Genomic DNA, 27,040 nt, shown 5'->3' with positions numbered 1-27,040 from the left:
CTGCTGAAGGCACAGCATGTGTGCCAAAGGAACATCCTATTTACTGCATCAGACAAGTGTCAAATTGATAAATTGCAACCACACAGAGATAAATTGCAGTACAACAATACAAAACATTGTCAAGAATAGTTATTACCTTTAAATATTTAGTAAAGGTTTACGTTACCTAAACCAGATAGTGCAAGTTGACAGGAACTCGGTCAACCAAAAAAAAAATGCACATGCTCACGATCCAGGCGTGCCAGTCACATCATGTTCTCTGTTGTATATTAAACTTCTAAACTTTAATGGCCAGATTGGTTTAAGGTAAGGACAAATTATTCAATATGGGCACTTGGCAAAAGTAATTTGTCCAGGATCTTTTTCTCACATGCAAGATAAATCTTTTTAAGCGCGTTTCCTTTGACTGTCAGTTAAAGCACATAATATTTCAGAAACAGCAGGCACAGCTTATGGCAAACAGACTGAAACCTACCATCTAGGCAAGAAAACAAAGCACTTTATTAAGCAAAAGCCAGAAAGATAAATCACCTTTTGGGAAAAAATACAGCTGAAAATTTCAGGCATAGTGACAATTAAAGACAGTGAGTGCAAGTACAAATTCCAAGTCTCTACTGTGTGTCCTCTAACAGGTTAAAAAAAATGCCTGAAGTAATGTACTGGAAAAATGTAAAACACATGACTTAAATTTATAAGATGCTAAAGAAAACAAATTTTGTGTTTGTGTGAATTTCCTTTTCAGAATTCTATTGTATATATAAAGAGGCTTTAATTAAGATGCACAATTAACCTGCCCTTATTTGAAGTGATCAAGTCAACCATACCATATTTGTATGAGAATTAGAATCAGGTCTAATATCACTGGCATATGTTGTGAAATTTGTTGTTTTACAGCAGCAGTACATTGCAATACAGAGCAATAAAAACCATAAATCACAATGAGGGCGGAGCTTAGTCAAGATGGCGCTAAACGGCGACTTCTTAGCTCGCATCTTCGGAAACAGCTCTATTTCTATTTTAATATCTCTATTTTTTCCGTTTCAGGGTTCTTTTGAAGACCCTGACCTGGAGTTACATGCTGACTTCAGTTCTTTGCGGGAATGGGACCCACAAAGAACTGGCTGTTACCCGACACGCCAAGGGCATGGCCTAAGAGTTCGGCTCGCCTGTGGAGGCCTAGGATCTCGGGACTCTGGAGATGGGCAGATCGAAGGTCGGAGTCCCGGACCAGTGTGTCATGGGAGCTGGAAGATCCTTTGCCGTGTGCACAGGGACCTGAGACCTTTGGGCACAGAGCTCAGAAAAAGTGACGCAACGGACTTTTAACATTGTAAACCAGCAAGCTGTTTGTTATGTCTCCCCTCTCGCTGTGAAACGGAGACATCTCTTTCTCCCTTATTAGGGAGAGAGAGAACCTGTGGTATGTCGAATACCGGTGAACAAGTAGTCTTTGCTGTAAGTGCAAGTCTGTGTCTTTGCTGTTGCTTTGATCATGCTTGATGCTTTTTTAAAAACCAGAGTGGGGAGGGGGGATCGTTACTTGCTGCCACTTATGCAGGGGAGGGAGGGGAGCTGGGGGGGGGGTTACTTTGAGGTTCTAACATTTAACTGCCATTCAATCTTTGGGGCACTCTGTTTTCATGGATAGTTGTGAAGAAAAAGCATTTCAGGAAATATACTGTATACATTGCTCTGACATTAAATGTACTTTTAAAACCTTTGAGAAATATATATATAAATAAAAAAAGAAAATTTAGTTAAATAATTGGTGCAAACTGAGAGGAAATATACTGTTCATAGTGTGGCTAGCACTAGTTACACTACTGTTCATTGGTTTATCACTTTAGCAGGGGGCAAATGTCATGAGTGGCCCATATGGGAGACAGCCGGCATGTATTATTGCTGCACCATGTGCAGGCGGGAGTTTGTAAACTCTGTCTGACCTGGGAGACATTCAGTTGCAGAACATGAGCGAGGGTTATTGAAGTGGTTGTACAGTCGAGCACTAAAGGTTTTGGTGGATAGGGTAGAGTGCCGTTCAGTCATGTATTCAGAAGACAAAGAGAGGAGATAAGTAGACATTCATTAAGGGGCATGTTCAGAGCTCCATGCACGTGCAGCGAATGGAGGGATACAGATCACATGCTGGCGGATTTGGCATGGAGGTTGGCAGAAACATCACGGGTTTAGGGCCTGTTCCTGGGTTGTACTGTCACATATTCTACTTTCTGTATGCTAATTGGCTGTGGCACTACAAGGGTTCATTGACCTCACTCAAGTGACTATGTCTTCAAATGCACCACTGGCTTCAGATGATGTGCAGTTTTCTTCAATGAGAGTCTGCAATTCCCCACCAACCTTGGAACCCATACATTTCCCTCGCTGAAATGACTAAGTTATGACATCACAACAAGGAATGGGCCAGTTTTGTTACCCAATCTAATATTACAGATAAAGGGACAGTGTTGGACCTACACTTTGTCACGCAGTCAACTCCCTCACTAGCCATGACGCTGCTTTATTCTATCATGGCCTTGAGATGTAGAAGCCTTTCCACAGTGGTGTAGACTGCAAGTTGTAATCAGGCTTCAGGTATAAGGCTCTCTTATTCTTTCATTGATAGAAACATAGAGAACCTACAGCACAATGCAGACCCTTCGGCCCCCAATGCTGTGCCAAGCATGTACTTACTTTAGAAATTACTTAAGGTTACCCATAGCTCTCTATTTTTCTAAGCTCTATGTACCTACCCATGAGTCTCCTAAAAAGCTTTATCGTTTCTGCCTCCACCACTGTCACTGGCAGCCCATTCCACGCACTCACCACTCCGTGTTTTAAAAAAAAAAACAACTTACCCCGACATCTCCTCCTGTACCTACTTCCAAGCACCTTAAAACTATGCCCTCTTGTGCTAGCCACTTCAGCCCTGGGAAAAAGCCTCTGACTGTCCACACAATTAATGCCTCTCATCTTATACACCTCTATCAGGTCACCTGTCATCCTCTTTCACTCCAAGGAGGAAAGGCCGAGTTCACTCAACCTATTCTCATAAGTCATGCTCCCCAATCCAGGCAACATCCTTGTAAATCTCCTCTGAACCCTTTCTATGGTTTCCACATCCTTCCTGTAGTGAGGCGACCAGAACTGATCATCAGAAACATTCAAAAACTTTAGAAGGTTTAATTCCTTAGATGTTATTGATAAAAATATGAAAAATTCTTTGGTTCAGATTAATTAAATGTCAATAATTAAATACAGTTGTTGAAATAATAAATACGTATTTACATACAACGTGCTTTAATCTAAAGGATAAAATGTGTTTTATTGCCTTGGGTCAGGTTGTCACAGAATGCCCTTAGGGTCAACCTTGAGCCCGGAGATAAACTGGGAGGTCAGATGCTGGAGTACAATGCCAGGAAGTGGGTTTAGGCTCTGTAATGCTTTGGTTTTGTATAGTTTGATAAAGAAAGTGCTTTGTGACCAAGTTACAAACTGAAGACAAAGGGAATAAAACACAAACCCTTTTACCAGAATTAGTTTCAGAGTTACACTACATTTGCAGAAAAGGAAAGAAAAGATCATGGCAGGAAGAAGTCTGAAGAGACTTACACCAGCTATTGAATTACATGATAAAAAGGAACAAAGTTAAAACTGAAGTAGATGAGTTAAGGTTTTTTAGCCAGGGAAGTATATGGGTTTCACAATTAAGCCCTTTGAGGCAGCACAATGGTGTAGCAAGCAGAACTGCTGTCTCTCACTTTCACAAGACCATAAGTCATAGAAGCAGCATTAGGCCATTCAGTCCATCCAATCTGCCCTACCATCTGAACATGGGTGATTTATTTTCCCTCTCAACCTCATTCTCCTGCTTTCTCAATGTAACCTTTGACATGCTTATCATCCCCTACTTTAAACATATCCAATGACTTGATCTCCACAACAGTGGACCTGTGCAAACTCCTGACCTCTTGTATTGTCTGTGTGGAGTTTGGCTGTGGCCTTATGGTTTTCATCGATGATCTGGTTTCCTTCCACACCCAAAAAACACTCTCGTTGGTAGTTATTTATCCAGAGTAAATTGCCCCTGGTGTGCAGGTAAGTAGAAGAATATGGGGGAGTTATTGAGTATGTGGAAAAAAATAAAAATAAAATTGATGTACAAATTTGATGGGCTAAAGGAATAATTTTTGTACTCTTTGATTCTATGATTCTCGACAGCCCAAGCCTAGAAATAATATTTGTTTCTCTTCTAAGATATAGAATACATTTGTGTAGGTGACAACAGTTGCTCAGCTTGACTCCAAAATGATCTTGGATTTTCTGAAGGTGCTTTTGGATTGCCTGAAAATGTGAAAGGTTTTATATAAATGTAAATTCTCTCTTAAGGAGATGTAGTAGAGAGCATTACATGCATTCCCAATGAAGCTACACTATTTTCATGGGATGAGTAATGAGAATTCGCAAAATGTTGTCAAAGTTGATAAACTGTGACTGACAACAGCAAACATTGTTTTGTCAAGCTTCATCAATGCTTATGCATAATTCTTGATGCCAAGCTACAATTCCTGACAATTCACTCTGCTAATGATGCAGAGGTGGAGCATGGGATAGCTAGGTACCGCAGACTGATTAAGCTGATCAAATATTATCAGTGTTTCACTTTCTGAAACTCTTTCTATGACAATTCTCACATTCCAGCAGGAGGAGAATGCCACATTTCTTAATCTTCTTCTTTACTAGCAATCATAAGTAACAAAGATCTCACCATCGAGAAGGAAGCCATCACAGAACTTTCAGCATCTAACATGTTCTGGAGAACAAGGCTCACTTGCCAGGTGACTGCAGGAATGGTAACAGTTTTTGAAAGTACATTTTAAATCACATTCCCGATATAGTGTACGTGTTCACACCACGTTCTGGATGTGCTAAATAATTATAGGGAAAACTATGCCATTGTATGTCAATCCTGTGCATATCACTGGGATGTTCCACAAGTTCTGGCAAATAATAGTACACAAACATTGACACCAGTGAAACAGTCCGTCCTGATACGTAAATGGCAGCAGCAGTGTGAACAGAAAGATAAGAAGATCAGAGATTAAGGTATTAGTGTTTGTCTTTTCAGCATCTGGATGATGACGTCAAGAATGTCTCTCTCAGCTGATGAGTTGCTGCTTCCCCACTTGGGAGAACCATTGAAGATAGTGAGAGGAGTCCATGATTGACCAAACTCGCCAAATCCTTAAGGGCAAAGTCAACGGATCATTGATGCATCTGTCCACAGTGATGCTAATAGAACTGATCACCGCACAAACTTTGTCAACATAAAATCCCATCGCCACCAAAGACCTCCTTCATCGTGTTGTGTGGTACTAGTATTGTCTAAATAGAACACACTCAGGGCAGGCCTGGGAGGTCGAAAATGGGCATCCATGAGGCACTACAGACCATGAATAGCTGCACAAATCTATGCAACAAAATCAGTAATGTCATTGCCCAGCATGTGCCTCACTCTGCTAGTATCATCAAGCTAAGAGATTAACCCTAGTTCATAAGATGCAAACTTCATAAGTTGTGAAAATATTGGAGGTTGATTGTTTCTTGATTAGTAAGAGTGCCAAAGGTTATGGGAGGAAGACAGGAGTATGGGGCTGAGAAGAATAACAAATCAGGTATAGTGGAATGGTGGAGTAGACTCAATGGGCCAAATGGCCTACTTGTGCTCCCATGTCAAATGGTCTTATAGGTTAACATGCATTCCAAAGCATTATGCAATGGACAGAATGAAGCAACGTCACAACTTATGAGTCAAATCAAAGTTTTACAGTCTGGCCTCATCCAGTTATGAATGTTCCAGACAATTAAACTTAATTTGGAAGAAGAGGCTCCAAGAACGCCCCTTCTCAATGATAGTGCGGTCAAGCATTAGTGCTTAATGCAAAGCTGAATATTTACAACTAATGTTTAACCAGTGGTTTATCCATCTTTATTTCCTTGTAAGATCTCCACTATCACAGAATAGTGATTCAGCCATTTAACTCACTCCACTTGATATCAAGAGGATGCTAAGAGTACTGGATACAGCAAAGACGACGGGAGAAGACAATGTTCTGTGTTTCAAAACTAGCCATGTCTTTAGCCAAGCCAAAGTGGAAAATTAGCTTTTGTACAGAACTGGGCAAAAGTCTTAGGCACGTATGTGTACCTTGGATGCCTAAGACTTTTGCATAGTACTGTAATAATTTTAGGTATTGCACTGTACTGCGGCCGCAAGAGAAAACTAATTTCATGACATATGTGTTGATAAGCTTGATTCTGATATTGGTCTCTGAGTGGGAAAGGGGCAGGGAGATGGGAATCATGGTTGGGAAAAGGGGGAATGGAGAGGGGAGGGAGTAAGAAGCACCAGAGATATTCTCTAATGATCAATAAACCGATTGCTTTGAATCAAATGATCTCACCTAGGGCTGGGTGCGTCCTGTGCCACCCCTTGCCCTGGCATATCTCCTGTCACCTGTCTTACACCCCTCCCATGGCGCTCTACCCTCACCATTCTCAACATCCTTTGTTCCCACCAGATTTACAAATTTGCTCTCTGCTCCATGTTGGCAAATACAGTATTGTGCAAAAGTCTTAGGCACTGTGTGTGTGTGTGTGTGTGTGTGTGTGTGTGTGTGTGTGTGTGTGTGTGTGTGTGTGTATGTATGTGTGTGTGTGTGTGTGTGTGTGTGTGTATGTATGTATGTGTGTGTGTGTATGTCTCTCTCTCTCCCCCTCTCTCTCTCTCTCCCTCTCTCTCTCTAAGGCTCTCTAAGTACTGTATGTCCCAGAAAAAGTAATTTTTTGGCTAATTATTTCCCCTTATTCTACACTCAGTGATCAACAACCTAATGGAATCCCGATATCCCGCTCCGCAAAGCCCAGTCTGAGTTTTGCCAGGATCACTTGGCTCCTCTTCATTGTTTATTCCTTTCCATAGTTGCTGCCTAACCTGATGAGTCTTGTGTGTGTTACTGTGGATTTTCAGCATCTGCTGAACCTCTTGTGTTCAGTACAAGAACATGGTTTCCTGAAAGTGGTGTTGCAGGCAGACAGCATGCTGAAGAATGCTTTTAGCAGAACTGGCCTTCATCAGTCACCACTGAGGATATTGCAATTGTACAAGATGGTGGTGCAGCTGCACTTGAAATATGGTGTCAGATTTGGTCAGCCCACCAGAGAAATTATGACACAAACCTGGAAAGAGTACAGAGGAGATTACAAAGATATTGCCTTGAGAGACTAAGTTACAGAGTGGTTAAGCAAGTTGGGATGTATTTCATCGGCGTATAGGAGGAACATACATAGGATCAACACCCACAGTCTTTTCTCAGGGGTGGGGAATCAAGAACTAAAGGGTAGAGGTGAAGCTGAGAAGAGATAGATTTAATGGAAAATCAAGAGGGTTGAAGCAGGTACATTTTTAGCTTTTGAAAGATACTCGTTTAGGTAGGAAAGGTTTAGAGCAGGGGTTCCCAGCTAGAGGATCATGGACTCCCTTGCTTAATGGTATTGGTCCATGGCATAAAAAGAGGGATGGTTAAGAGGGATATGGGCCAAATGAGAGAAAATGGGACTAGCTTACATGGGAATCTTGGTCAGCACAGACCAGTTTTGCTGAAGGACCTGTTTCTATGCTGTATAACTTCATGACTTATGAGGGAGGAAGAAAGAGAATCTATCAGGGCTTTCAAAATCAGCCCCTCTGGCCTCCTGCTTGGCTGCTGGACTCACCATTGAGTTCAGCGGTGGAGTACAGCTGCACTGATCTGAACAGCGGAATGCATTTCCTAGTCACTCCCTTGTGTTTATGCATGTCTCACACACTTCAATGGGATCACTGGCCAGGATTGGAAAGATTAGACCGTGTAAACATTGTGTTCTTTTCATTACGTTAATCAACCTTAATGTTCTATAACTAATATGTTTCATTAAGAAATTAAAAAGTATTAAATTAGTTAAATTTACTTCAAGATTCAAGATTTAATTATTGCCCTTCTGCTGTAAACAAATGTTAAGGAGAACAAAATGGTTGTTACCCTGGATCCGATGCAGCATAAACAAACACAATAGGCATAAAAACCCCACATTGAATATAAATATAAAAACAATCCTACAAAACACAAAGTACAAGTGGCAGTGCATGGGGGATTTTGGAGAGGAGTGGCTGTAATGCTGGTGGGGATGATGGTGGTAGATTAATGGGTGGAGGATTTGATGAGCCTGACTGCTTGGGGGAAGCAACTGTTTTTGAGTTCAGTGGTCCTGGTGTGGATATTGTGTAGCCCCTTCCCTATGGGAGCGGGACAAGCAGTCCATTAGCAGGATGAGTGGAATTCCTCATGATATTGCTGGTACTTCCACAGATTTTAAATGTTTCTAATTATCAGAGGAGTCCTCTCAGCGAGAAACAACTGGACCTGCAAGATAAATTCTGTGGTTCCAGGTGCAGGTCCCACTCCAGCTCTGCAAAGAGTATGGAAGAAGACATCCCATTTGTCTGCATGGATCCAGCTCAGGCAATGGATAAGAACAGTCAAAATAAACTGTTAGATGAACTCAATGGGTGAAGCATCATCTGCCAAAGGGAAATGGACAGTCAATATTTTGTGTTGAGCCCTTCCATCAATGCCAAAACAAACAGAAACATGTAGAATAGTGGTCGCCAACCCGTCAATCGCAATCGACTGGTCAATCTTTGAGACTTTCCCAGTAGAGCCCAAAAAAAACAAGGCAAATAAATACACAAATACTGTTGAGAAATTGTTTCTGGGTTGCGGGGTTTTAGTTCCGTTCTTTCTGCCCAGAGCACATGTGTAGATCCCCCGCACTACACAGTGTAATTCAATGGTCCCCAACCACCGGACCACGAGGAAACAATATGAGTCAGCTGCGCCTTTCCTCATTCCCTGTCATGCCCACTGTTGAACTTCAACCCACGCGAGGTCATCAGTCGCCTAAACGCAGTGATACCCTCGTGCCAGGGATCACTGGTTGGCCTTGGGAACTGCTGTTGCCACCGGCCCAGAGCGCGGACAGATGAACCCAGTGCTAAAATATTCGCAGACGACCTAATTCGGGCTCAGCGTTTCCAAAGTATCAGAGCAGCTAACGCACTGCAATCTACTAAAACAAACTTGTCGGCCGATAGATCCTACGGGGGGGGGGGGGGGTGGTGGCGGGCTGGCGCCCTGTCACACTCCTCACTCAGTTGGCTGCTCTCTCCGTACTGCTACCGCTGTGGCCCCGGTATGGGGACCTCCGGCCCTGACCTTGTCCTCTCACCCCACCCGCGACTAGCTGCACCTGGCCAAGTCGTCTGGCGGCGGGCGGGCGGGAGGCCGGAGTTCGGGCCGGGAGGCTGTCCAAGGCAATGAAGCCCTCAAAATGGCTTCGGCACCTTGAGTGCAAGCACCCCGCACTTAAGGTCAAACGCGTTGAGATTTTTCAGGGGAAAAAATGTGAGCAAGGGGGGGACAGAAGCTAAGTGCCGAGAGCCGCGAAATTGCGGAATAGATGGGACGTAAGGAACCTGTATCGGTGTATTCCAGCCCTGTTTAACACCAGCCGCCCCCCCCCCCCCACCCCCCTGTTGGCCGGTCTGCAAGAATATTGGCAATATTAAACAGGTCCGTGATGCAAAAAAGGACCCCAGGTGTTTATACTGTGGCGACCCAGTTTCTGCGCAGGCGAACCGGCTCACAGATAGCCAGCGCGCGAGGAGAGACTTTGGTAATGCACCTCTGACGTCATTTCCGCCCGGAGAGGGCGGGCGCTAGGGATTAAATGCCAGCGCTGCGAAGTGTGAATAAACTAGTCTCGAAATGACTTACCGACTGCGTGTCGTTATTTCAGCGCTGTGTGTAGCACATCGCTAAATTGGTGACCCCGACGGTCCAAACGGGATTTGGACCAAAGATGACCGACTCTTCATCTGTTCACGCAGTTTCACTAAAACTGCCAACTTTCTGGACGCTGCGACCATGTGCGTGGTTTAGCCAAGCAGAAGCCCAGTTCCAGATACGGCAGATATCTTCTGATTCCACGCGTTACTACCATGTGGTGAGCGCCCTTGACCAGGAGAAGGCCGCCCAGATTGCGGATTTCATACAGTCGCCCCCGGAAGAAGGCAAATATGAAGCATTCAAAGCGCTACTGATAGGGACCTTTGGCCTCTCACGGCGTGAACGGGGTGCCCGCCTGCTTCACCTGGACGGTTTGGGAGACAGGCTGCCGTCAGCATTGGTGAACAAGATGCTGGCCCTGGCTGACGGACACAAGCCCTGCCTCATGTTTGAGAAAGCGTTCCTAGAGCAACTGCCCGAGGACATACATCTGCTGCTGGCTGACGCAGATTTCAGCGACCTCCGGAAGGTGGCGGCCCGGGCAGATGTGCTGTGGAAAGCCGAGAGGGAGAGCGTGGCATTGGTCGGTCAGATTACCAGGCCACACGCCCAACAGCAGAGCAGACCAGGCCCGGCAGGGGGGCGCACACAACACAGAGGCAGGAGTGAGGAGGACAGTGAACAGTGGTGTTTCTACCACCAGCGGTGGGGCACAGAAGTCCGCCGTTGTCACCCGCCCTACAAGGGCCAGGGCCAGCTGCTGCTAATGACTATGGCGGCTGGCCAACAGGGTTAGGGTTAGGGTTTAGGGTTAGAGTTAGGTGCACCCGCACAGTGCAGCTGCAGTTCGGCGCCAGCCGGTTCACGTGGGGCTTCACACTGGCCACGGTGGCCCAACCACTCCTGGGGGCGGACTTCTTGCGAGCTCACAGCCTGCTGGTCGACTTGCAAGGGAAAAGACTGGTACATGCCGAGATTTTCCAGACGTTCTCCCTGGGTGAAGCCAAATTGCCAGCCCCACACCTGGACTTCATCACGCTGTTGGACAACGAATTAACTAGAATCCTGGCGGACTCTCCATCGATTCTGGCACCGCAGTTCATGGCAGCCATGCCCAGACACGGGGTTCAGCACCACATCCCGACCAAGGGACCACCCCTCCATGCCCATGCACGAAGGATCCCCCCCCGGCGAAGGAGGAGTTCAAGAGGATGGGGGTTGGAGACCATGTGGCGACTACCGCAGGCTGAACGAGGCTACAACTCCAGACCGCTACCCTGTGCACACATACAGGTCTTTGCAGCAAACCTGCACAGGGCAAGAATCTTTTCCAAAGTAGACCTCGTCCGGGGATACCATCAAATCCTGGTGCACCCTGAAGACATCCCCAAAACAGCACTCATCACCCCGTTCGGCCTGTTCGAGTTCCTCCGAATGCCGTTTGGCCTGAAGAATGCCGCACAGATGTTCCAGCGGCTAATGGATGCAGTGGGACGCGACCTGGACTTTGCGTTCATCTATTTGGACGACATCCTTATAGCCAGCAGTAGTCGCCAGGAGCATCTGTCCCACTTCCGCCAGCTCTACTCCCGCCTGAGTGATTTCGGCCTCACGATCAACCCGGCCAAATGCCAGTTTGGTTTCAATACCATTGACTTCCTGGGCCACAGGATTACCAAAGACGGGGCAACACCTCTGTCCGCCAAGGTAGACGCGATCTGCCACTTTGCCCGGCCCAACACGGTCAAAGGCCTGCAGGAGTTCGATGGTATGGTGAACTTCTACCACCGTTTCCTCCCCTCAGCAGCCCGGATCATGCGCCCTTTGTACACCCTGATGTCAGGTAAAGGCAAGGACATTACTTGCGACGAGGAGCCCGCGGCTGCTTTCGTTGAAGCCAAGGAAGCCTTGGCAGATGCCGCGATGCTGGTGCACCCCAGAATGGACGTTCTGAGCGCCCTCAAGGTGGACGCATCTGATACAGCAGTCAGAGGGGTGCTGGAGCAACTCATCGAGGGGCGCTGGCCACCCCTGGCGTTCTTCAGCAAGCACCTACGACCACCCGAACTTTCGACTGGGAGCTGTTGGCACTGTATCTGGCAATCCAGCATTTCAGGTACATCTTAGAAGTTCACCGCATTCACGGACCACAAACCATTGACCTTCGCATTCACGAAGGTGTCCGATCCCTGGTCGGCTCGCCAGCAGCGACATCTGTCCTACATCTCCGAGTACACGACGGACATCCAGCATGTCTTGAGAAAGGACAACGTCGTGGCGGACGCACACTCCAGACCAGGTGTCCAGGCCCTGTCCCTGGGGGTGGACTATGCGGCACCGGCGGAGGCACAGCAGGCAGACGAAGAGATGCCCAGCTACAGGACCACAGTCTTGGGTTTGCAGCTGCAGGATTTTCTCGTAGGCCCAGGTGAGAGGACCCACCTGTGCAACACGGCTACCGGCCAACCTCGCCCCATTGTCCCGGCAGCCTGGAGGCGGCGAGTTTTTGACTCCATACACGGTTTGGCGCACCCATCTATCAGGACAACCATCTGGCTGGTCTCCAGCAGGTTCGTGTGGCACGGACTTCGCAAGCAGGTCAGTGAATGGGCCAGAACGTGCGCGCAGTGCCAAACAGCCCAGGTGCAGCGGCACACTAAAGCCCCGCTGCAGCAGTTCGAACCCCCCCCCACCAGAGGTTCGACCACATTCATGTGGATATCGTGGGCCCCCTACCAGTGTCCTGAGGAGCTCGGTACCTCCTAACTATGGTAGACCAGTTCACGAGGTGGCCAGAGGCGGTCCCGCACACCGACACATCTGCCGATTCCTGCGTCCGAGCACTGATCGCAACCTGGGTAGCACATTTCAGAGTACCAGCCCACATTACCTCCAACAGAGGCGCCCAGTTCACCTCCAGCCTGTGGTCGGCTGTGGCCAGCCTGTTGGGAACGCAACTACACCACATAACTGCCTACCACCCACAGTCGAACGGACTAGTGGAGCGTTTCCACCGATACTTGAAGTCGGCTCTCATGGCCCGCCTGAGAGGACCTAACTGGGTGGACGAGCTTCCCTGGGTCCTGCTTGGAATTCGCCCAGCACCCAAAGAGGATCTGCACACCTCGTCGGCCGAGTTGGTGTTCGGCGCACCCCTGGCCATCCCAGGAGAGTTCATACTAGCCCCAAGGGGGCAAGAGGAAGAACCCGCAGCAGTCCTGGACAGACTACGCAAAAGGCTCGGCAACCTGGCCCCCGTACCGACTTCACAGCACGGACCGACCCCGACCCACGTACCCAAAGACCTGCAGAACTGTAAGTTTGTGTTTGTGCGAAGGGGCGGACACCGGGCACGGCTACAGCAGCCATACGAGGGGCCGTTCAAGGTGATCAACAACAACGGGTCCACGTACGTTCTGGACATTGGGGGGAAAAAGGAGGTTTTCATGGTGGACCAACTCAAACCAGCCCATATGGACTTGGCACAGCCGGTCAAGATTCAGGCACTGCGGCGCAGAGGCAGACCTCCCAAACAGAGTCCGGCCCAGACTGTGGACATTGGGTGGTGTATCGCCGGTTCTGGTGGGGGGGGGGGGTGTTATGTGGCGACCCACTTTCTGCTCAGGTGAACTGGCTCACAAATAGCCAGCGAGCTGGGAGAGACTTTGGTAATGCACCTCTAATGTCATTTCCGCCTGGAGAGGGCAGGTGCTAGGGATTAAATGCCAGCACCGCGAAGTTTGAATAAACTAGTCTCGAAACAGCTTTACCGACTGTGTGTAGCACATCGCTACATTACATTATTTCTACTTCTGGGTTACAGGGTTTTACTTCCGGTCTTTTCTGCCCCACTGTGCATGCATGTAACTAGTCGATCTCGCTTTTCACTAAGGCTGAGGTGGGGAATCTTGGGCTTAAAAAAGCTGGTGACCACTAATGTAGAATAAAGAGTTGGGAGAGGTGGGTGGTGTGGCAAGAATTGTAAAGTGATAGGTGGATCAAGGGGGGGGGGGGGAGGAGGTGGAATGTCAGATGGAGTCATGTGGGGAGAGAAAAGGGTGGAGGTAATGATAGGGGCTGAGAAACGATAAGTGGGAGACATAAGACTTTAGATGATGGAATATACTATGAAAGAAGGCAAGAAAAAAGATTGGCTCAAACTGCCAGATTGCCCATGCATTCCCTCCAACACTATGTATACCATCTACAAAATGCACTGTGGCAATTAAATAAGGATTCTTCAATAGCACCTCTCAAACCTACAGTCTGCACTAACCACAGCACAAACACAGTAAGCAGTGAGAATACAGATTTTCTCTTGTTTGTGATCGGACCTCCACATTCCTGACAGAGTTTACCGCCCTTCAGACTTGGGAATATATTACTATTCTTTCTTCGTTGCTGAATCAAAGTCATGGAAGAATTTGCCCAACAGCACCAATACAGCATCTACAACAGTTTGACTGCAGAGATTCAAACAGGGAACTTATCTCACAGCTTTCTCAAGACAAGTTAGGGATGGACAATATATTTTGGTCTTTTCAGAAACATTCACACTGTATATAAAGAAAGTAAAAGTCTCTAAGCTTTGTTGTCATGAGTTTTCACCAACTGCAGCAGCAAGCTCTCTGCCTGCACTTCCAGTTCTAGGAAGAAGCAAATCACGAAGAGAGGGTTCCTCCATTCGGAACATATTTTGCTGCTTTCCTGCTTATTTTGAAAAATTATGTAAATAAGGATATACTTCTAAATAAAGCTGGGAGACAAACAAATAAAATACCAGTCCAAACTAGAACGATGACTTGATTTACAAATACAATGAAACATGCAAATCTGCTTCTATGATTCCTGCATCAATGGTTCTCAATTCCTTTTCCATAATATTGCTGAGTTCCATAGGGCAGAAATTAGAATATTTAGGACTGCTGATTTCATTCTAGCTAAAACTCACCAATTGTATGATTGTGCCTTAGCTACATTAAGTTTATTGTGTGCTCTTCTCATTCACATAAGGATTCAGAACAGCACTTAAACAGGCGATAAAACTCCAACACTACCATCAAGAACCAGCAGGCTTACAATTGCACCAACCCTTTAAAGTCTGCCTGAACATATGCTTTAAAATTAACTCTCTCTTTTGAATGTGCAAATGCTTTCTTCAGCTTGGCCTGTTCCAATGAACTGGAATATACTTACACATTTGTCTCCCAGAAGAGGCAAAGAGTAATATAAATAACTCTCTCTTACTCCACTAGAAAAAGCAACTTGGGAAAACCAAAGTATCGGAGAAAGGTGACTTCAAATCAACATATTAATGTGATCCTCTACACCTTCCTGTTTAAATGTTTAAACAAAGGAAAGTCTAGCTTCTCCCTTGGGTTTTGTACTCTCTACTTCCAGACTTCTGCATTTTACTTTCAACTTCATCCTGTTCTTCTGTAGGATGCTTTACTGCATGGCCACCTGTATCATCTCCTTCCTTCTCAGCACCCTGTAGTTCAAATTAGCTCCAACAGATCCTTTTTATGAATTTTCCTATGAATAAAGCTACATAGTGAAGTGACATTTCTCAGGTACTCACTGTCTTCATGAGTTTGAATCAACTTGGGTGGGCTTTCGGGACCATTGCCTGGTGTTGTAAAACACAGTACAGATGTGTTGTATTTTGTGAACTTCTTGAGGCCGGTAATTAGGGCTTCATGGCGCGTTCCGTGGAAATCAGGGGTGATTGTCATCATTGCAACTGTATTTGGTGGGTCCGCAATCCTAGTAAAGAGCTGATGAGAAAAAAACGTTGGAAATGGGGAAAACTTTGTAAATATATATGTACACAGAAATCTAAATCCACAATTTCAAAAAGAAATCTTTTATGTATTATTCGATAATTTTCTCCTCCAACCCCCATCCCCTGCTTTCTTCAAGATGTGGTATATAATGAACGATTGTGAGAGTGGCAGTGGATTACCAAAATTGTGATCACAATTGTGTAATCTTTTCCCCTCATTCTACAGACATAGATACTCTTTGCCCCAGGGAAAGAGAAAGGAGGGACTGGGAGAAATGTGGAGCAGAGACAGTGGGACATAACTAAAAGAAGCTGATGTACTCATTTTCTTCGCCTTAAGATGCAGAGGATCCTAATGCCATTTTGGATATCAACCCAATCAACAAATTCAAACTATGTCCTGATTTGCTTGTTTCAGTACTAACTGTCAATACAGTTGCTCAAAGTAACATGTCAATGATATGATTGGTTTCACTTCTATAAACTGAGAAATATTTGATTTAAATTTTAGATATTACAATCTCTTGTATTACCTTGTAGCCTTGGTTGATGCCATTTATGAACTGCTGAGGGGGAGGATCCCACGTAAACTTGATGGTGGTGGAGTTTACAGCTTCCACTTCTACATTCTGAGGGGGTGCTGTTGGGACTGTATATAAGAAAACAATCAGTATCTATATTTCGGAAATCATGATATACCAAATGATAGTGATAAGCTCAGCAAACTTTTTCTTTTAATGAATCAGTCACGCAGAATTTTTAAATGCTTTGTCAATTTTGTCAAAATTCACATTCTTTACTCTGTGATGCACCATCAATAACTCTCGGAGACGTGAGGCAAGATATAGGCTTTTATTGGCGGGAAGAAAGAACAAGCAGCAATTGACCACCACACTGCATCCTGGAGACTGAGGCCGGGGCTGTGTCTCCAATCGTCTTTATACCGGGGTCCGTGGGAGGAGCCACAGGAGCAGTCAGCGGGGGGTGGGGGGGGGCATGTCCAGACAGGTATATGTAGTTCACCACACTCTGCAGTGAACAAGCTAAAATGAGGTCAAATCATTTAGATTACTGTGCATTTGGAAGGAACTTGACATCCTCGACTTAACGGAGAATGATACCCTGCTTATAGAATGCACTGTGATAAAAAATATTGCTTCATTATAAACACCTTTATCACCTTCGCTGTGTGCAAAAACACGAAAATACATGACCTGCAGCTTGAAATTCTCTAGCAAAGTTCTCTGGCCAAATAACAGTAACAGTAGCGTGGTATTTAGCTTAACGGTATTACAGCTGGGGCCGCTCCGGAGTTCGTAGTTCGCTGTTCTTGAGGGAGTCTCTGTATGTCCTCCCTGTGCAATGCGTGGGTTTTCTCTGAGTCCTCCAGTGTCCAAAGACGTATTGGGTAGGTTAATTGGTCATTGTAAACTGCCCTGGGATTAGGTTAGGGTTTGTCGGGTGTTGTAAGGAAACTATGGATCGAAGGGCCAGGAAGGCCTTCTCTGAGCTGTATCACCAATAAATAAATAAATTCACTGGCTTCAACTGAGCTTAGCACAATTAAAAGATAGAGAAAATTTAACATGTCTCCATGCTGTATAACTCTAAGACCATGTCTTCCTTTCTGAATGATAATATTTTATTATAGGGATGATAATAAGTCTAATAAAAGCGGTGCAGGTTGATTCACCCTTCTTTTGATGAGATTCCCTTTTAAAATTATTCCCAAATATCAGTTCTTCTAATCTGCCTAGATCTGATTCGTAATATATTTGCAGAAGTAGCTGGGTACATGGGTAGAAAACAAACAGGTAAATGCACTGAATAATCAAATTATCGCAGGTTCTCGATATCTGTTGCTTTCTATTTATTATTATTGTTATTATTTCTTTTTTTTCTTTTTGCAATTGCTGCTTGTTGTCTTCTGCACCCTGCTTGCCCGCCCTGTTGGTGCAGTCTTTCACTGATTGATTCTATTATGGTTATTTGATTTATTGAGCATGCCTACACGAAAATGAATCTCTGGGTTGTATATGGTGACCTACGGGTACTTTGATAATAAATGTACATTGAACTTTGAACGTACAATTCCCAAGTTATACTAATGTGCGTAAAATTTAAAATATTGCCCTAAAATAAAAAGTATTATAATAGTGTTTGGCAATGCTGACACAATAACAACAGGCCCAGAGCTACAGCCGCAGTGAGCTCTTCACAATAACAGTGCTAATGAGATGAAAATCGAAACATTTAAAGGTGGAACGTCAGAGATGACTGATCAAATTCAGAGACAGGATCAAATTCAGTGTATTTGCAAAAAACAGTCAATGCTATAGAAGAAAAATCCAGTCGATTTTTTACATTTCAACTTGACCCTAAAACAACATGCAACCTCCCTTAGCAAGCCATTCATTTAAACAATGTTGAACAAATGAGCCATGGGTTATGGATGCACAAGCCAGCTGGGAGATGTTATCTGAAGTTGGTGAACCCAAAGAATTAGGAAAGATGCTGTGGATTTTACAGAAGTAGACCAGAAAGTTACAGCCATTCTTGAAAATATTATTGTACATTAGAGAGAACCAACAAGGTCACACCAAATCAGGATTATAATAAACATTCTGTGGTAAAAGGCTATATTAACTCCAGGCATGCCACATTCCATGGGGTCATCTGGGGTCAGGACAGAGGAGGGTATCCTACTTTGAAGGAACAGGACATATATAATTGATTGTGGTGGATATAACAGTACAAATACCACAATTCAGTAAAAAGCCCTGAGATAACGAAAGTCACTTTGGATAGATCAGGGACAACAGTCTGGCTACTCGGGTACTTATAGGATTTTGTGCCAAAGTTAGGCACATAGATACCGTGTCCTTATTAGATTTTGTTTTATTTTTCTTATTATTAATTATGGAATGTAGTGTGTGTCATATTTATCTGTTTAATTGCTGTACTGATGATGGTAACACTTCAGTAACTCAACTGTTCTCTGGGATATAATAATATGTGTAGGGAATTCCAAGGGAAGTCACGGGAAGAAATACTCGTTAACATTGTAGCTGTTGGTATGTTTCTAAGTATTTTCAGCAGCCGAGTATCAACCTGAGAAAGCAAGTTGAGAAAGGTCCAGTCATAACAGAGCTTCAAATGATAGCCAAGGCCACCCAACTTCAGGATTCTGCAGGGAAAACTCAGACAGCTTCAGTATTGTATTTTACTTTTGAACGGCAGCCAACTACAATTTCTGACGTTTTATTAGTGAAATGATTGGAAGAATTGTTCACACAACTCAAAATAAAAATGTAATCTGTCTGGGCTAACCCCTTCCTTTGTCTTCCATTTCCCACTTTCCACCAGCTGGTGTCACATTCTGAATGCACATAATGTTGCGTGTGTTGTGCGGCATGCAGGAGATCATGAGGAAACCAGCACTGTAGAGTTCAGGTGACTGATGAAGCATTGTTCAGGATCCCTACCACCCACCCCACAACCCTTTTGCCCCACTACTGTCTGAAAGAGGCATAGGAGCATCAGGACTGGGACTGCCAGATTCGGTAACAACTTCTTCCCCAAAGTTGCTTGAGTACTAAATACACTGTCACAACTGAGATCACGTAACGAGGACAGTAAGCCGTTTACTGTTTACCATACCTTTACCTATGCTGCGCACCACTGCCACTTCGAATTATATTTTACGAACTTAACTGTAATAATATTTTGGTTTACGTATTGCGGGTGCAGCATATTCCTGAGGAACATTGATTTGTTTGGTTGTATATAGGTATGGTTAGGTAACAATAAACTTGAAGTTGAACGTGACACAAAATGGAATATTCGTGATTTCAGCGAGGATGCTGGGCACTGACCTGCGTGATGCCTGTATACTCCACAGTTCACTGGGCAATGAATGAGTGATTTCATTTTTGCTACTGTAAGTCCCTCATTTGATACATATAAAAGGTAGTGTCACATTAGTTTCAGTGGCACAACACCTGGTTTTGCCACTGAACATTCTGCCTTGCTTATACCGCAGGCTGCTAGCTGATAATCCGAGTCATATAGAGTCAGCATGGAAGCAGACTTTCTGGCTCAACATTCAAGCTGAACAATTTGCCTACCACAGCCAGTCACACTCTTTTGCATTTTACCTACGTTCCTCCAAAGCTTTTCCATTCATGTACTTTGGAAAAGAGTAAACAGTCAATGTTTTGGACCGAGACTCTTCATCAGGACTTGATGAAATCCAGATGAACAGTCTCAGCCTGGAAACGTCTACTGTTAACTCTTTTCCAAAGATGCTGCCTGGCCTGCTGAGTTCCTCCAGAATTTCGTGTGTGTTGCTTGGATTTCCAGTATCAGTAGATTTTCTCGTCTAGAATCTGTGACATTGTATAAATATTCCGTAATGCGCAAAGAACCAAGTTCTACTAAGCCTATGCTTAATTGAGTTATTTTTTTGAACAGTAGTGAAACAATGAAAAACTGTAATTTCAAATTAGAAATACAATGGGGGTCACGACATGAGAGTTACTAGATGGAACACTCACATAAAAGAAAAGGTGGCAGTGAGATTGAAAGTACAATTATTTTCTTCTAGTTTAATACCAACCTGCATGAAATCTGACTGGCATAACATTATTTCATTAGTGCTTGGAACCAAGGTAACAGCAAGATAGTTTCTAACATACAAATTACTCTGAGCTTTTTAGTTTCTGTTCACACAGGTAAAACAATGTGTTGACTTCAAAGTTGACGCTTATTGATGTTGTAGTTGCATTGGACACATGTTAATTTTCATCTTAATACTAAATTCTTGTAAATTGCTTCTCTTCATCATTCAAAATGCAAATAAAAATGAAGCATCACACATACAAAATGGAGAGGGGTCTCTGCAAGTCAGGCAGCATTTATGGAGGGTCTCGGCCCAAACCAACTGTTTATTCCCCTCCACAGATGCTCCCTGACCTGTTGAGTTCCTCCAGCATTTAGTGTGTATTGCTGGAGATTTCCGGTATCTGCAGAATCTCTTGTGTTGGAAATGAATACTGGCAAAAGGGAAAATGTTCTTGTCAAATGGCCTCAGGGCTCTCCATTTGCTTCTTGAGGACATAACGTGACATTGCCAAGATTTCAGGACTGGCAGTATAATCTGTGAATATTAACTGCTTGCCTGCTGTGACTGGCCTATCCTTCTCAATAACCCTATGGTAAAATGTATGGTCAGAGCAGATTTCACCCTCTTGCCCTGACTGTCGTGGCTGAACTTTGAATGCAGTCCTTGTGACCACAAGAGTCCATCAATCCTCCTTACCCCATATCCCTGATATATTTATATATTTAGTTTTCTTCCCCCCCCCCCCCAACTCCCTTTTCCTCTTTCTCTCTCTGCCCATCACTCTACCTGTTCTCCATCTCCCTCTGGTGCTCCCCTCCCCCTTTCTTTCTCCCTAGGCCTCCCGTCCCATGATCCTTTCCCTTCTCCAGCTCTGTACCCCTTTTGCTCTCAGCTTCACCCCACCCCCTCCGGTCTTCTCCTATCATTTCACATTTTCCCCTCCCCTCCTACTTTCAAATCTCTTATTATCTTTCCTTTCAGTTAGTCCTGACAAACTGCATTGACAGCGCTTCTCCCTATAGATGCTGCCTGGCCTGCTGCGTTCCACCAGCATTTTGTGTGTACTGCTCAAAATAATATCACACTTCAAAGTCTCTAAAGCAGGGGTGGCCAACCTTATACATTCCATGCATCAATTTTTTCACCCACAAGTTCAGATGTGCCATACAACTCTTGTACCCCCATTCAATTCTTGTAAAAATATGTTGTAGATATATTTAACATTTTTACATGCTATATTGATTTAATATAAAACATTACTTACCTTAATGAGACTTTTAACAAATATATTTTGTCTTCTTTTGATTTCTTCCCTTTCCTTAAATCACATATTCTTTCCGTAACTCAGACGGTTGTGAATCTCAGACCCATACTCTAGCTTCAGTTTTCCTTCTATTTCAGTCTGATGTTGTGTTTTATAGTGTCTATTAAGATCATGTCTTCTATTATGTGAGAAAGTGTTTTCACAAACAATGCACAACGGTTTTCCTGATGACCCGCTATAAATAAGCACTCACTTTCCCACTGTTCATTGAATTCATGCTTACTATCACTTTTTGCTTTTCTTTTGCACGTGATGAATGTAAAAACAAGGCTTAATTTTTGAAAAAGTACAAAACTGCAAATGCTCACAAAGGACGAACAAAGCACAAATCCGTAGCGCAAGAGTGTCAATTGGCAAAAACTGGCAAAAACTTGCAATGTACTGCCGGTGCAGATGCTTGGCGGCTCAGGATCGAGCAAGTATAAAACGTGTACTGAACAGTTATGGAACGACTGCAGAACAAAAGTCCTTCTTTCCTAGTTTGACTCATTGAAGATGTTTTTAAAATTGAAAGCAGATTAATGTGAAAGAAGATAACATTCGCCAAAAGATGTGCATGAAATAATAAAATCGCTAAAAATAATTGAAAAGTTTTAGATTTATTCTCAGTAAAACCCATTTCTAGCTCTAAGCTACTTGAATTCCTGTTATAGATTTTTTTCTACAGATCTGTTTTTGGTTAATACTTTTTGCATGAGTAGGCTCACTTTTTTATTGTTATCACTGGGGTGCAATGCGCATGCACCATAGGTTGGCCATCCCTGCTCTAAAGTAATAATGAAAAGTAAAAGAACTCTGTGATCTGGTTTCTTTCCTCAGATTTAAGGAATTATATGCAGCACTCAAGGGGAAAAATCTCCCTCAGCAATTAATCCTTTAAAAGGACCGAACAGAATAAATGTGATTATAAGTTCACAGTTTCTTTTTAAAGTTCAAGTTTAATTGTCATTCAACCACACATAAATACCCATGAATACAGCTGAACGACTGTTTTCTCCATCAATTGCTGTCAGGATTCTTTTTCACTGTTCGATATCTGAGCAGGGACTGTCCAGGATTAGGTTAAATCAAAATTGTTTAATTCTTGCATTACAGATTCCTAAAACAACTGAACATGCCGCAGAACATCAGGTAAAACCTTAAAGATACTTGCTATCTCTGTAATGATAGGACTTGGTCTCACAAATGCTGAGAATGTAATTTCACAAGCTGCTGAGGAACTTGACTAATTCTTCAACAAATTTGTTCTGTTAGTGCCAAACTAATATCAAATGTAAGTTGGGGAAGTGTGTGTAATTTATATTTCTGCCCTTCTCATGGAGTGATGGAATACCCTGATTAAAGAAAATGTATTTCTATTTGACACAGCAAGGCATGACAGCAATGCCAACATTATCACGTGCCTGGATGCTCACTTTGTTAACGCTTGATGTTAAAAGTACAACGGAAGTCACTGAGAGGAAGGATGTCAGGGAGTAAGAAGAGACACAACTTCAAAAAGCCTACCTTTGAAGATCATTTTTCTTACCTCCCTGTAATGTGTATTCTGTTACTGCTCTGCTGTATGCACCAAGACCAGCACTGTTATATGCTGCAACTTGAATTTCGTACTGGGTCCAAATGATGAGGTCTTTAAGTAGGCAGTAGGTTATCTCAGGGCTCGTGATGTTCTTCATCTGGTATCCACTCGGAAGACCTGCAAGTCGATATCTGCAAAAGCAAAATAAAAGACTGGCATCATTGGAACCGATGTGGAAATGCATTCATTTTATCTGTACTAAACTACAAATAATAATAGGTAAACTACAAATGATAATGCCATCGATTTGCAGCAGTTCTGGAGGGGCAGCGCCTGAGGCAGTATAGCGTGGCTGGGGACTGGCCCCTCCCATCAGTGCTGCTCTCCAGCGTTTGCTTGGCGCCACCCTCAGGTGTTCGCTTGGTGAAAGAACAAGCTGGACCAGGACAACATCCAATGCACCATCACTCTACGGGACATGACATTCAGGGACTTGGACTATATATTTTTTATGACTGCATGTTTTCTGCTATCATAACTATCTATGCTGTCTGCTGTTGGTAATATGTTTTGCATCTTGGCCTCAGAGGAACACTGTCTTCCTTGGCTATCTTCATGTACAGTTGAATGATGATTAAACTTGAACTTGAATGCACTGGCATCAGATGTCACAAACACTGCTTCTTGTCCAATATCCATGGCTACTTGTTTCATTTCTGTTGCAATCATTAAAACAAAACACAAAATAGTAGTAGCTGGAAACAACAGTAGACTGAGATAATCTTGAAGTACCTCAAAAAAGATACAAAATTTATACCTGGATTTTAATGTAACTTTTAAACAGCTTAAACCCATCAATATGACATCCACCTATTTACAACATTTTGCATCAAAATGCACTCTACAGTTTTGATTCATGCCATTTATTGTAAAAAGCTTAAAAATCAGAATGAATGACAACCACACAATTAATGGTTTTGAAACTCTTGGTCATTCTGAAATATTCAAGATGTTTAATGATTATAACATATGAAGCATCAAGTCATAAGACCATAAGACACAGGAAGCAGAATTAGGCTATTTGGCCCATCAACCTGAAAAACCACATGCCCAAGTTTAAAAGGATTATTTATGAAAAATTTCCCTTGCTTTTTCCAACAGTTTGCTTCCAGGCACGTATATATGTTCATTCAATTAAGGGAAAAAGGCACAAGTGATTAAGGTATTAGTTAATTTCGAATTTTTGAACTGCACGACTGTCTTAAAGTGAAGTCTTTGCAGGCAGTGTGGAAGAGCTAAAAACCTGCCTTGGTCATTCAAGCTGTGGGAGTAAAAAGAATGTTTAGAAAATAGGAAGGAACAGGTAGGGAAATAGATACAGTTCTCAGCAGCTGTGAGCATGATTCCCAGATGCTGCGTTGCCTGCAATGTGTCAGGGTTAAGGACTCCTCAAACTTAACGAAGCTGCAATGGGAGCGGGAGAGATCCAGTTGTTGTGGTCCACTTGGGATCCAGTGACAGAAATGGACAAAGGAGGAGATTCTGCAGAGAAATATGAGCATTCAGCATCCAACTTAAACAAAAACAGAAGTAATAATTTTGTTATGTCCAAGCCATCTTCAACCTTGCATAAGATTAGTAAGAACAGGAGATAAATTCATAGAGTAGTGCGTGGAGGAGAGGGGTTTCAATTTATGAGACAGTGGCACGACACTGCACAAAGGAAGAAACGTCCTGCTAAGGCACAGTTCACAAATCACATTAGGACTAATGCCCTTATACATCAAATATCTAGTTCTGAAGGTATACATAGGGTGGTGCGATGCGATGTGGCAAAGGGAACTTTAGACAATTAAAGAGAAAGGAGAAGCAATGGTCCAAGATAATTAAATGGGTAATGCTAACAGGCCAGGAAGGATCAAAGCACTTTTATTTAATTTCATAAAATGTGAAAGCAGGGGAATATTTGGCATAGCACTGTGTGGAGCTACCCAAATGGCTAATGTATAGCTGTAGTTGAGCTCATTGTGGTTGAAGCACTTTTGGGAGATCTCAAAACTTCAAATGGATAACCATTCATTGAAACACATGGGGATTCATTTATAGTCGATGTTATACAATAAGGTTCTCAGTCAGCCTTGGGTGTGCCACTGCATTCATTTCATCAGGGTTCTAACAGCTACTCTTCCTCTTAGCAAACAGAACACAGAACAGTACAGCACAGGAACAAACCCACAATGTTGTACTGAACTACTTAAACTGATAATATCTAATCCCTTTTCTCACACATGGTTCATATCCCCCCCCCCCCCCCCCCATTCCCTGCTCATTAATCTATCTGTCCAGGAGACTCTTAAACGTCTCTACCGTGTCTGCCTGAAACACCACCCCTGGCAGCATATCCAGGCTGTTCTCTGTGTAAAGTTTGCCCTCCACATCTCCTTTGTATTCTGCACCCCCCACCCCCAAACCATGAACCATAAACGTATGCCCTCTAGTATCAGACATTTCGATCTAGGGAAGGATGTATCTACTGGGCCTAACCCTAACCCTATCTAAGCCTCTCAAAATTTTATAAACTTCTGTCATACCTCTCCTCAGCCAGTTGTCCAATCTTTCCTTATATATACATACACTCTAATTTAGGCAGCATCCCCTTTTGCACCCCCTCCTTAGTGATCACATTGCTTCTATAATGGATTAACCAGAACGGAATATAATATTCCAACTGCAGCCTGACCAGAGTTTTATGAAGCTGCAACATGACTTCCTGACTCCTCAACTGAATAAAGACAATTGTGCCACAAGCCTTCTTTATCACCACATTGACTTGTGCAACCTGCTTTCAGGGAGCTATGGACTTGGACCCCAAGCTCCCTCTGTGAATCAGGGCTGCTAAGGGTCCGGCAAGTTATTTAACTACTAAGCCGGACCAAATGGTTACAAAGAATTCCATAAAAAATAACTCTTGTGGGTATAACAATTATAATGATATGCGAGTGCAAAAGGAGACTATGCCCCATTGTTGAAGATATATATGTAAATAAAAAATGCCATTAATAAGCTTTGATGTCTCACATCCTAGTTGCCAGTCCTCTTTCACTAGAAGAACATTGTAGAAACAGAAACATCAGAATCAATGATCCATTAGACATATCCATTTCTTTACTTCCAAAGATGTCCTATTATTATGCTATTCTATTTTCACAATAACCATGTATTCAGATACTAAAGTCAGCAGGAAATTCAAAGTAATGGATTCATGGTAAAATCACCCCTGAGGAGCATAAAGAAAATTGCCCTTTTACTTTACATGCCTTAGAACCCAACCATCTCCACAGTTACCTCTCCAGTGCAGGTATTCCAGTCCTTATGTTGAAAAGGAAACCAAGGGCTGAGATAATGATGTAAAGTGTATCCACGTAAGTTTTTGAGATTAAATAGGTGCACCTTAAGGGAGTAGAATGTGGCCATCATGCTTCACCAGGGTATTCAATCTAACAGAGAAGCAAGAGTGTCTCTATGTAAAATTTTATTGGTGCTATTTCACTTTTGGAATTGACCATGGCATCCAATCAATTGAATCAGTTGGCTTCAATATGCTCTAAGTATCTACTTGATCAATAACTTCAAGGCTGATTAATGGAAGGTGCTGTTGTCATGAGTGGATTAACCCCTGTCTGTGGATGGAGCAGGTGAAAAACAGGCAGACAGATGTAAATACGCACAGGCATTTCAGAGGGCCATCGTAGTGGATTAAGATCAGATTTAGCAGAATTAGACAAAAAGTGATATCTTAACATGGTTGGCATTCTCTTTGTATTCCATGTCACAGGTTTCACATCTGCTTTGACAGTCTTAGAAGTAGAAATTTGGTAATAACAACTTCTTTGACTTGTGTTTG

General features: G+C 43.5%; 1 protein-coding gene across 2 annotated transcripts in view; it reads right to left on the bottom strand.

Moving 5' to 3' along the window:
• The window catches only part of sdk1a (sidekick cell adhesion molecule 1a), a 781,818-nt gene that overhangs the window by 175,090 nt on the left and 579,688 nt on the right, over nt 1-27,040 (bottom strand). For both annotated transcript variants that reach the window (XM_059979483.1, XM_059979484.1), the window contains exons 17-19: nt 23,146-23,327; nt 16,203-16,318; nt 15,466-15,661 (exon numbers count right to left, since the gene is read on the bottom strand). In XM_059979483.1, coding sequence (XP_059835466.1) covers nt 15,466-15,661; nt 16,203-16,318; nt 23,146-23,327 — 494 coding nt within the window. The remainder of the gene's footprint in view (nt 1-15,465; nt 15,662-16,202; nt 16,319-23,145; nt 23,328-27,040) is intronic.

Source organism: Hypanus sabinus, chromosome 9, assembly GCF_030144855.1.
Source record: "Hypanus sabinus isolate sHypSab1 chromosome 9, sHypSab1.hap1, whole genome shotgun sequence".
NCBI lineage: Eukaryota > Metazoa > Chordata > Chondrichthyes > Myliobatiformes > Dasyatidae > Hypanus > Hypanus sabinus.
Note: the sequence above shows the minus strand (reverse complement) of the source record. Positions and strands in the feature narration are given on the sequence as shown.